This window comes from Carcharodon carcharias, chromosome 32 (genome assembly GCF_017639515.1).
Source record: "Carcharodon carcharias isolate sCarCar2 chromosome 32, sCarCar2.pri, whole genome shotgun sequence".
In the NCBI taxonomy this organism is placed as follows: domain Eukaryota; kingdom Metazoa; phylum Chordata; class Chondrichthyes; order Lamniformes; family Lamnidae; genus Carcharodon; species Carcharodon carcharias.
The window spans coordinates 18,879,257-18,891,886 of NC_054498.1; the positions used below are offsets into that span (position 1 = coordinate 18,879,257).

At 44.4% G+C, this 12,630-nt stretch overlaps 1 protein-coding gene across 2 annotated transcripts in view; it reads left to right on the top strand.

The window, feature by feature from the left end:
- Positions 1-11,054, top strand: part of LOC121271997 (ras-related protein Rab-8B-like) — a 43,978-nt gene extending 32,924 nt beyond the window's left edge. Inside the window, exons 7-9 of one of the 2 annotated variants that reach the window (XR_005941832.1) lie at positions 1,043-1,145; positions 2,680-2,730; positions 8,790-8,878. Coding sequence is in view for 1 of the 2 variants with exons in the window: in XM_041178299.1 (XP_041034233.1) it covers positions 2,680-2,730; positions 8,790-8,885 (147 nt within the window). In the remaining variant the exon portion in view is untranslated. Of the gene's footprint in view, positions 1-1,042; positions 1,146-2,679; positions 2,731-8,789 lie in introns of both variants that reach the window. The other variant, XM_041178299.1, reaches the window with a different exon arrangement.
- Positions 11,055-12,630: the final 1,576 nt, after the last annotated feature.

Below are 12,630 nucleotides of genomic sequence, written 5' to 3' on the forward strand. Positions count from 1 at the left end.
CTCCACCATTCACGACTGGATGTGGCAGGACTGCGGAACTTGGATCTGATCCGTTGGTTGTGGAATCGCTTAGCTCTGTTTCATGCTGCTTATGCTGTCTGGCACGCAGGTAGTCCTGTGTTGTTGCTTCACCAGGCCGACACCTCATTTTTGAGTTTGCCTGGTGCTGCTCCTGCCCTCGACGTGTTCTTCCTACCAAAATGAAACACTTCACATTTATCTGCCACTTGTCCACCCATTCCACAAACCTGCCCATGTCCTTTTGAAGTTCTACACTATCCTCCTCACAGAGTTTCCATGTTTGGTATCATCTTCAAATTTTGAAATCATGCCCTTTACACCAAGTTCTAGATCATTACATAATCAGGTTGGTGTAACTTGTCAACACCCAGGGACAATGCGGTAACATAATTTTACGTATTAAAATCTTGGGACAGAAAAACACCCCCCCCCCCCCGCCCTGGTTCTCTCTCGCTCGCTCTCTCTCAGGTGAGGTTTTGCCAAGGTAACCTGGTCTGTTTCCGGTTCCATACCTTCTGCCTGTTTCAGTCCTGGAGTGAGAGGAAAATGCTCAGCCAACATTCCTAGCACTTTAGGCTTTTTCGCCTTTTGTCTCTCACTAACTTCCACCTGTTTAGCTACTGCTCTGAGCTGTTCAATTGTTAAGATTCTTGAGTTTATGTTAAATTCAAACATTCTGCTTTCTACTGTTAATATACGTGAAGCCTGCTGATGTAGTGTTTTTATTTTAAAAAGCAGCAATTTCAGTCTTTGTCTATTGCACTGATCTGCTGGGCGCCCCCATCATTGAAAATCGGGATATTTGTGGAGCCACCGCTTCCAGTTCGCTGATTAATTGTCCGCTATCATTAACAACTGAATGTGGCAGGACTCCAGAACTTTGTTCTGGTCGGTTGCCTGTGGGATCGCTTAGCCCTGTCTGTAGCATGCGGCTTCTGATGTTTGTCATGCAAATAGTCCTGTGTTGTAGCTTCACCACATTGGCCCCTCCTTTTTCACCACATTGGCCCCTCCTTTTTAGGTATCCCTAGTGCTGCTCCTGGGCATGTGGATCTGGAGTCACATGTAGGCCAGAGCAGGGTAAGGAACAAGATTTCCTTCCAAAAAGGACACTAGTGAACCAGGTGGGTTTTTATGAAAGTCCAATAGTATATAATTCCAGCTTTATTAATTAATTTTAGTTGAAATTTCACCAGCCACTGTAGTGGGATTTCAACCCGCATCTCCAGATCATTAGTCTGGACCTCTGGATTGCTAGTACATTAGCATTACCATTATGTTACCATCGCCATTTCTTTAATTGCTGGTCTCATTACTTAAGCAAGACTATTTATTTGCAACCAGAGGATTTAGAAATTTAACTGTGAGATTAATGACCTTTTGAAATCTAACCTCCCATAGCAATGGAACAAAGCAAATTTCCCTCCAAGATTGCAAACCTTTGTAGCCTTTGACAGAAACTAATGGGACGCATTGGGTAAAACCAAAGGGTTTCTGAAAAACTGGGACTGCATTGTCACAGAATCGCTGGTTATGGCACAGAAAGAGGTATTGTGTCTGTGCTGGCTTTCCTCAGGAGCAATTCATCTAGTGCTACTCCCCTGCCTTCTCCTTATAGCCCTCTGCATTCTTCCTTCCCAGCTAATAAATGTTTCCAAAACCATGACCACTTTTAACTTTGAGAATTAGTTACATAATTCCAGAGGTGCCCATGAATTATTTTCATCTTCTGAACATTTCAATCAAAACCTTCCTGCCCAGTAAAGTGTTTTTTTTTTAAACAAGAGAGAAACTAAGTTTGTAAGGAAATGCTGCTGTTGTGTGGTGTGAACCCCAGTTTTCGCCAGTAATCTCATGGAATTGCAGAATTGTTACAGTGCAAAAAGAGGGCCATTCAGTCCATTTAGTCTGCACCGGATCTCCGAATGAGCAATTCACCTAGTGCCATCCCCCCCCCCCCCCACTGCCTTCTCCCTGTAACCCTGCACATTCTTCCCTTTCAAGTAACACTCCCAATTTCCTCTTGAATACCTCGATTGAACCTGCCTCCACCATGCTCTCGGGCAGTGTATTTCAGACCTTAACCACTCGCTGCACGAAAAGATTTTCATGTCCCTTTTGTCTATTTTACCAATTACTTTAAATCTGTGCCCCCTCATTCTCGTTCCTTTCATGAGTGGGAACAGTTTCTCCCTATCTACTCTGTTCAGAACCTTCATGAGTTTGAATACCTGTATCAGACCACCCGTTGTGCAAGATTAGGGCCTGTGGGATTGGGGGTAATAGCATAGATTGAGCATTAGTTAAAGGAACTAACACTTTACACATCAATTTGAACACTCAAATAAAATCACACACAGTACCCTTGTGAAAATATCCATTTTGTCCTTTGTCACCTGCAGACAGAATGAGCATTCATGGATTTACCCCACTTCTGAGAAAAAGTTCACTGCAGACTCACCTCTTCGTGGTTTTTCTGGATGGGAAGTGTGGATGGCTCACATCGGAACACTGAAACTGTCAGCAAACTGTATCTCGTCTTTTTTGGGGTTGTGGTATTAAACATGCAGCATTTAGCATCATAACTTTATTTCCTGAATGACAGGTGCATTGAAAAACAGTTACATGCGTGTCAATAATTCATTCTTTTTTTTGCAGGCGTTTATTACACTTACACGAGATATCATGACAAGGAGCAACAAGAAAATGGTATGTAAATATTTATAAAACAGCGAGGCTATGTTTTGGGAACTCGGTATCCGGATGCATTTTGAAATGCTGAGAAGTGGCTGTACCCACTTAAGAGTGCCTGTAAATACCAGTGATCTGTTGAGATCTCACGAGAACTTCTTCTGGCCCCCCTCTCTGCGCCACCCACCCCCCCACCGCCTTTTCTTCACTCTACTACATGTCTTTCCATGTATGAAGGCCTCTGAACTTTTCTCTGGCTTCCTTCAGTGCTGGAGTGTGACAAGTGAGCAGAAGCTGGTATTGCTGTAAGTCTGCTTCCATTCCTCCAGTGTGACCAGTTTGTTCATGTGAACAGTGACAGAAGCAATGTACTTGCTCACACTTGAATTGTCCCCCAGGTAAGCTTCCAATCCATTGGCAATAATCCATTTGTGCTGGCATTTATTTTGTGGCTGCTCTGGCTGGTTCTTTGAGAGCTCTTTAGTTTGCTGTTGTACACATATTTTAAATTAATCTGGAACTAGTTTTTAATCTGCGTAACAGGTACGGTACTTCAAAAGGAATCCATTGATTGTAAAGTGATTTCAACGTTCATCAGGTGCTATTTAAACACAAGTTTGTTCTTCTAACTGTTACCCACAGTTACTTTGTAAAAGCTCAAATGCATTGCAGGTAACACTTGAACAAAGCTGTAAGCTCCCCCTTCACGGATTTTTTTTCTTTATTCTTCCATGGTATGTGGGTGTCGCTGGCAAAGCCTAGCATTTGTTTCCCATCCCTAATTTCCCTTGAACTGAACCTTTCAGAGTCAGCCACAACGCTGTGGGTCTGGAGTCACACGTAAGCCAGACCAGGTAAGGATGGCAGATTTCCCTCCCTAAAGGACATTTGTGAACCAGATGAGTCTTCACAACAATCGATGATAGTTCCATGGTCACCGTTACTGAGACTAGCTTTCAATTCCAGGTTTATTAATGGAATTCAGATTCCACTAGCTGCCGTGGTGGGATTTGAACCCATGTCCCCAGAGCATCAAGCTGGGCCTCTGGATTACTAGTCCAGTGACATTACTGTTATGCCACCATCCACCTCCCCCCCCCCCCCCCCCCCAACCCCCCGCCAGATAATAGGTAGGTAAGCCTCACAACAAAGAAATACTGACTCCTCAGCTTTAAGAGACTTGGCAGAGCCCCTCCACTTCCACTACACGTCCATATGGACTTCTTCAAAAGTTTCACTGCAGCTGTTGTTCTTACAGAAAGAATGTGGCTTGAGAGGGTTTTCCTTTTGAAATGACACTGCTGAGTGGACGGGCAAAGCATCATGCCAGGCAATTTCTCCTTCAACTCCTCTCACTTCCTCCAAATAACAGGTGTGGCTATGGGTACCCACATGGGCCCCAGCTATGCCTGTCTCTTTATGGGGTATGTGGAACATTCCTTGTTCCAGTCCTACTCTGGCCCCCTTCCACAACTCTTTCTCCGGTACATCGATAATTACTTCGCTGCTGCTTCGTGCTCTCGTCAGGACTTGGAAAAATTTATTAATTTTGCTTCCAATCTCCACCCCTCCATCATTTTCACGTGGTCCATCTCTGACACTTCCCTTCCCTTCCTTGACCTTGCTGTCACAATCTCTGGTGATAGACTGTCCACCAGTATCCATTACAAGCCTACCGACTCCCACAGCTACCTTGACTACAGCTCCTCGCACCCCGCTTCCTGTAAGGACTCCATCCCATTCTCTCAGTTCCTTCGCCTCCGTCGCATCTGTTCCGATGATGCTACCTTCAAAAACAGTTCCTCTGACATGTCCTCCTTCTTCCTTAACCGAGGTTTTCCACCCACGGTCGTTGACAGGGCCCTCAACCGTGTCCGGCCTATCTCCCGTGCATCCGCACTCACGCCTTCTCCTCCCTCCCAGAAACATGATAGGGTCCCCCTTGTCCTCACTTATCACCCCACCAGCCTCCGCATTCAAAGGATCATCCTCCGCCATTTCCGCCAACTCCAGCATGATGCCTCTACCAAACACATCTTCCCTTCACCCCCCACTGTCGGCATTCCGTAGGGATCATTCCCTCCGGGACACCCTGGTCCACTCCTCCATCACCCCCTACTCCCCAACCCCCACCTATGGCACCACCCCATGCCCACGCAAAAGATGTAACACCTGCCTCTTCACTTCCTCTCTCCTCACCGTCCAAGGGCCCAAACACTCCTTTCAAGTGAAGCAACATTTCACTTGCATTTCCCCCAATTTAGTCTACTGCATTCGTTGCTCCCAATGCGGTCTCCTCTACATTGGAGAGACCAAACGTAAACTGGGCGACCGCTTTGCAGAACACCTGCGGTCTGTCTGCAAGAATGACCCAAACCTCCCTGTCGCTTGCGATTTCAACACTCCACCCTGCTCTCTTGCCCACATGTATGTCCTTGGCTTGCTGCATTGTTCCAGTGAAGCCCAACGCAAACTGGAGGAACAGCACCTCATCTTCCGACTAGGCACTTTACAGCCTTCCGGACTGAATATTGAATTCCACAACTTTAGGTCTTGACCTCCCTCCTCCATCTCTCTCTCTCTCTCTCTCTCCCCCCCCCCACCTCTGTTTCTTCCCCCTTCCTTTTGTTTTTTTTCCAATGAATTATGTAGATCTTTCTTTTTCCCTCCTACTTCCATTATTTTGAAATATTTTTAAATCTTTTATGCTCCCCCCACCCCCACTAGAGCTATACCTTGAGTGCCCTACCATCCATTCTTAATTAGCACATTCGTTTAGATAATATCACCAACTTCGACACCCATGTGTTCTTTTGTTCTGCTGTCTGTGACATCTTTTGATGATCTGCTTCTATCACTGCTTTTGCCTACAACCACACCACCCCCCTCCACTTCTCTCCCCCACCCAAAACCACCCCCCACCCCCACCCCCACCACCTTAAACCAGCTTATATTTCAACCCTTCCTGGGATTCACCTAGTTCTGTTGAAGGGTCACGAGGACTTGAAACGTCAACTCTTTTCTTCTCCGCCGATGCTGCCAGACCTGCTGAGTTTTTCCAGGTAATTCTGTTTTTGTTTTGGATTTCCAGCATCTGCAGTTTTTTGTTTTTATTTTTATATTTTTATGAAAGCTGCCTTGCCCAAGTACCCTTTGGAAGGGGCAGAAAAAAGCAAGAGTGTCACAACTAATTTGCTGCACAATTGCACCAAGTTTTACAAGTATCGAACTCTCCATTCTCATGCATAGAAACTGTAGTAAACTCAATCTGAACTGTTCCCACGTGAGGATGTGCTCAGTGGAGACCCAGCACTTCCAAAGGAAGAGTAGCTCATCCTAATGCTTTGAAGACAATATTATAAAGACCTTTCCATAGAACTCTACTGGAGAACCTTGTGCAGCCGCATAGCACATGAATGCAAATGTGTGCTACTCACATGGGATATCAGTTTTGGAATGGCGACTGATGTAGCAGGCCCAGCTTGAGTTCCTTGGACATTGCTTGCTAAGTTCCAGCTGTCCATCAGGTTTCCACAGAGTGTAAAAGCCATTACTGAAAAAGCAAATCTCAACCAAGAGCCAAAGGTGGCCTGGAATGATGCATCTTGGTCTCATACTATGTGGGGAATTAGTCATTGCCCCAAGATCCCAGGTCAGCCCCTGGATCAAATAGAAGAAACTTGGCACGCCTTGTATTTATGACACGCTATCTCGTACCTGGGTAAGAGATATCAGTCCTGGGGATTATCCTGAAAATATCAAGGAGTGTCTCACCGGGTTTAAAGGCTTCAATTATATGGAAGTTCCTCATCTGGTCACTTGTTATCCACCAGCGCTATATAGAAGATTACTCATTTCAAAGATCGAAAGCTATTGGTAAAAGATAACTGCCAAACTCAATAATGAATGACACACATGCTTTAAAAAAAAGTGTTGATTTTTAACAGCTCAGATGGGTTTTGCCTGGCTTTTAATAGAACACCTTAGAATATGGTCTCGATTGGAGATCAAAAGATAACGTGATTCTTTTTTAAAGTCTAAACACATGATACAAGTGTGATGTTTATATGATTATGTTTTAGGATTGTATCTTTTACATGGTGGATAAAATTATGCTGGTTTGGGAACTATAGTTTAAATGTTGGACAGTTGAAAAAAAACCTGATCTGATGGGCCCATCAGGCAGGCCTGGAGCTGCAGGTCAAAGGAGAAGTCGTATTGTGCTGCTGGGATGGTGGCGAGAGGGGTTATTCACATCTAGGGTAATAGTGGCCTCTCCGAATATCTCTTGAAGAGACAGTCTGTCTGTGGGGTATTTTGGGGCATCTTGAAATGACAATATAAACTGGGTGGGTTAAATTATTCATGTAGTTTCCCAGACCAGAAAAGGGATTGAAAGCAACTGGTAACAAGTAAGGTTTTGAAGTATCCATATACTTCTCAGATCAAAGGGAAAAGATAAAAATAATTCATTTTCATTTCTATCTGAAAATGAACCCTTTGTGTCACGTGTGTCATGGAGCTGGGTTGAGAGAGGAAGGTTTCTTTGTTTTAATATATCTCTGCTGTTTTTGCCGACTGTGCGACAGTCAGTCTGGGAGCAGTCTGTAAGAAGGCAGTCGGTGACTGGAGCAGCTTGACTTAGGCTGAGAGAGTGTCTGCCAGAAGCTGAGTCAGGGGCAGCAGAGATTATGGATGTTTCTATGGGGGAATACACAAAGATGTGAAGGAAGTCCATGCTCAGAATGAAAAGTCCAAATTTAAGATTGCCATATCTGCCTAGTGAAGGTGGTGGAAAAGATCAGCAGTTGAATCCTCACAGAACGAGAGAGTTCCGGAAGTCTAGACTGGGAGACTAAGGAAGCTCAGCATGTACTCCTGGGAGCTGAGACACACAGTGTTTGGTTCCAGGAGAATTGAATAGACACTCAAGAAACTGTAACGTAAAAAGGAGTTTTCCTGAAATTATAACAGGGTGATTAACTCTGGGGGGGTAGGGCGTGGGGTACAAAGTAAGGGCCACTTTGGTGTGGGCCTGTGCGAGTAGGCAGGGTTTGCTGGCAGACCTGTGAAAGCTGCTGGGGCAGCCAGAACTGCACAAGTACTTTACATGCGCAAAATTTAAATGCCTGAAATACAGCACCCCGGCAAGCTTCAAGCCGGGACATGGAACAAAAGCATCGATTACAGGGCAAACCTGCAAAATCCTGGACAGTTGGTCACCTTGATTATAAGTAGAACGGGGAGAGTTCTGTTCAGAATTTTTGGTTTTAAGTATAATTGCGTGCAAGATACGGTGTTAAGTCAAAAGAGCTTGTTTTTTTTCTTTAGTGAATAAAAGTTTTTCCCCTTTTAAAGCATGAAATCTTGTTGTGTGGTCCTTTACAATTATTGACTGGATGTTTGAATTTCTCTAAATCGTTATGTCTCCACGAGATGGTAACAGTTACTATATCTGATGGTACTGATGCCAAAAGTAGAAAATGAAAAAATAATGTTAGTGACTTGTCACTGATGTCTTACAGGTCAACAGTGGTGGAGTGATTTGTTCCCTATCTCTGTAAGGATAGTTGATAAAATTACTGAACCTGATTATCCACCAGCTTCATATTGTCTTGGAAACTGTAGTTTTGCTTTCATAAAACCATTTGGCTCCTGTTTCTTATGATCCACTTGCCCCCACTAGTGGAAGAATGGACATGGACATTGGAATAAACAGAGCCACACTAATCTAAATACTTAGACTATTACAGAATCTTGTACTGTGATGGTCTTGGAAAGATTGCAGGGTTTGGAGATACGGAATTTTGATGAGATGAAAGCAGGAGTCGAGATTATACTTCATTGTATGATGAGCACTATTTATCGATAAGACCCTTGGTTGACCAAAGGTGTTAAGAGATATAGGGCAATGGCACTTAATGTGGAATTAGATGGCAAATCAGCCATGATCTCATTGAATGACAGGACAGGCTCAATGGGTTAAATGCCCTACTCCTGTTCCTATGTTCCTCGTGCCTGCATATAACAACTAGCTTTTATATATTTATAACGGCCATTTATCATTTTTTTTAAAGAATGAAAACCGTCCTCCTGGAAAGAGTGAGAGCGTTAGGATGACTACAAAGAGCCAGTCAAAGAAAAGAAGCTCCTTCCGATGTACGCTGCTTTGATGGGCTTAAAATGACAGACCGCAGCAAACTCTTTTGCTTCTCTGAAAGAACAGTGCTGATCAGCCTCTCAAATAAATTCCACCTTATGTTCGCTGTTTGCAGGCGACATGCTGGTTTCTGCCCATTCGGCTGTGCAGGCACATGTGAGTGCCCCACCCCCCATCCCCCGCCCACCGCTGCCACTAGCCAGTATTAACGTGACAAAAATGGGAGCCACTGAAATGGAGCAACAACAACTTGTATCTATGTAGTGCCTTAATATAGTCACATGAGCCAAGAAAGTTGACAGGTGCAAAATTGGATATCGAGCCACAAGGAGATAATATGGGCCAGTGACCAAAAGCTTGATCAGTGAGGTAGGTTTTAAAGAGCATCTTAAGGAAGGAAAGGTAGAGGGAGGGGGAAATTCCAGGGCTTAGGGACTTGGCAGCAAAAGACAAAACTGGCAAAGGTGGAGCAATTGAACTCAGGATGCTCGAGGGCAGAATTGGAGGAGTGCAGATCTCCCAGGGGGTCGTAGGACTGGAGGAGATTACAGAGATAGGGTTGAACATGGCATTGAAGGGGCTTAAAATAAGGATAAGAATTTAAAAATCAAGACACTGTTTTATCTAGAGCCAACGTATGGAAGAGGATTTCAGCAGCAGCTAAACTGAGGCAGGATGGAGGTATGCCATGTTATGGAGGAGAAAATAGGTGGCCTTAGTGATGGCATTAATACGTGGTTGGCAACTTATCTTGGAGTCATATTAGACACCAAGGTTGTAAACAGCCTGGTTCAGCCTTAAGACAGATGTCAGGCAGAGGAAGAGTGAGTGAGTTGGTAGCTATGGAACAGAGCTTAAGGTAGGGATTGAAGACAATGGCTTCAGTCTTCCCAATATTTTATTGGAGGAAATTTCTCATCCAGTACTGGATGTCAGATGAGTACTCTGACAATTTAGAGACAGTGGAGTGGTCGAGAGAGGTGGTGCTCAAGTAAAACAGGGTGTCATCAGTGAACATGTAGAGATTGATTTTACTGAGGGACAGCATGTAGATGAGATTTGAAGATGGACCAGTCTGTGTAGACTTATGTCCAACCTGAACTGCCTGCTGCCAAAGCTGTCGTCTGTGTCTGGAACGATGCATAAAACATGTAAGCTGTAAAAAAAAAAAATCAACCCCTGCACCCAAAGAACTGCTTGCCAGTCTTCGTCTATTCCAAGAGCCCACCCTAAAAAGTACTTTAATCTTTGATGTCTTTCCCCTCTATCCACATTCCTCACCAAAGAAAAAAATTTGAATCTCATGCTCTTACTTTCAATTCGGATAACAGAGATTGAAGTATCTAAAACTAATGTGAGCAGAAAATGAATATTATAAGCAGCAACACTTGGTCCTGAACAGATGGGGCTTCTCTACCTACCCCTCACCCCTGCCTCCATTTTAATGAAACTATTTGTGTGAGGAGTCCTTGGGGGGGAAAAGACGGGTTAGAATTTTGGTATGGTGCTCCCTCTGGTCAAATAGCCTGATTCTGTTCAGAGCTCAGACTTGAACTGTGGCTACTTGGTGATCTAGCGCAGTATGCTCATGGGCCGATATCCCACCAAATAGTGTGTGGCTGGTTTTGAGTATTGACTGAGTGCAAGCTGTCCCCCCGGTTCTGCTGGACAGACTCCCTGTCCCACTCCCTCTTTGGAATCCCCACTCGAGAGACCACACTATCTCTGTGCTGGCCAGAACAACTGTTGAAACTACAGGTGTGTCCTCTTGTGCTGCCTCTCTTCACCCCTTCATGGACTTTCGAACCCCACAATCTCATTGGTAAGCACACTTCATTAACACCCCCTCTGCATTTTGTACTCTTACCTTTAACTGCCTCAGATCCTAACTTTGCCTCTGGCTCTCCTGATACATTGTAAGCTACATAATCAGATACAAGTGGCTTTCTCTTATAGTGCCAAGTTCCACGTGCACTAACTGCTAGAGCGTCACAGAATGCCGTAGCTTTATGCATTGTATAGCGGTAGCAGAGTATCTCTGAACTGTTTTTTTTACATATCAGACTGTGCAGTAGTACACTTATGGACTGTCTTGTAGAATTTCAAAGTGCATTCAAAGATATTTAACTAATTTCTTTATATAAAAAAACTTTTTAAATAAACAAACTGGTTATTATCTAAACTCACGTTAAATTTCAGTTGCAACTTGGGTATTTTAGAAGTTGTTGTAGTCATCTGTCCATGACAGCGTTAGGCGTTGTTGTAGTAATCTGTCCATGACAGCGTTAGGAGTGACCATTGCACAGTCTTTGTAGAAACAAAGTCCTGACTTCACATTGAGAACAATATTCATTGTGTTAAGTGACACTACCACTGTGCTAAATGGGATAAGCTCAGAACAGAGTTAACAGCTCAAAACTGGGCATCCCTGAGGTGCCTTTTGTCATCAGGAGCAAAATTGTATTCCAATATAACCTGTAACCTCCTGGCCTGACATATCCCCTCACTCGACTATTACCATCAATCCAGGAAACCAAACCTGGTTCAATGAGGGTTGTAGGACAGAATGCTAGGAATGGTACCAGGCATATCTAAGAATGAGGTGCTAACCTGGTGAAGCTACAACCAGAACCTCCTGCATGCTAAACAGCAGAAGCAGAGTGCGACAGAACTAAAAGAAATCCTACAACTAACGGATCAGGTCAAAGCTCTTCAGTACTGATATTCATGAATGGTGGTGAACAATTAAAATAATGGGAGGAGGAAGCTCCGCATGAATCCCCATCCCCAATGATGGGAGAGCTCAGCACGTCAATGCAAAAGATAAAGCAGAAAAGTGTTTGCACTTCTGACTGGACATGGTGGAGTAGATAGTCCATCGCAGCCTCCTCTCCACATCCCCAGCATCACAGATACCAGTCATCAACCAGTTCAATTCACTGTACATGATATCAAGAAACAGCTGAGCAAAAGCTATGGGCCTCTACAGCATAGCGGCTTTAGTATTGAAGCCTTCTGCTCCAGGACCAGCTGCATCGCTAGCCAAGCTGCTTTAGTATAGCTGTAAGACTGCCATTTACCCAACAAAGTAGAAAATTGTGCCACTATGTCCTGTCCACAAAAAGCAGAGCAAATCCAATCCAGCCTACAGTGTCCCATCAGACTTCTCTCAATCATGAGCAAAGTGATGGAAGATGTCATTGACAGTGCAATCAAGTGGCATTTACTCACTAATTATCTACTCACTGGTGCTCAGTTTGAGTCCTGCTGGGACTGCTTAGCTCTAGGCCTTATCAGGGTCTTAGTCTAAACCTAGACAAAAGGGCTGAATTCCTGAGGTGAGAGTGACTGCCCTTGACATCAAGGCAAAATTTGACCACGTGTGGCATCAAGGAGCCTTAGTAAAATTGAAGTCAATGGACATCAGGGGAAAATTCTCCATTGGTTGGAGCCATACCTAACATAAAGGAAGGTGTTAGAGGCCAATCATCTCAGCCCCAGGACACTGTTGCAGGAGTTCCTCAGGGCAGTACCCTAGGCTTAACCATCTTCAGCTGCTTCATCAATTACTTTCCCGCAGTCATAAGGTCAGAAGTGGGGATGTACCATTCCCACCACACAAGTGCCAGGTAAGAGAATCTCGGCACCTCCCTTGAACACTCGATAGCATTACCATCACTGAGTCCCCTACCATCAACATCCTGGGTTTGCCATTGACCAGAAACTTAACTCGCTACAAGAACAGGTCAGAGGTGGGA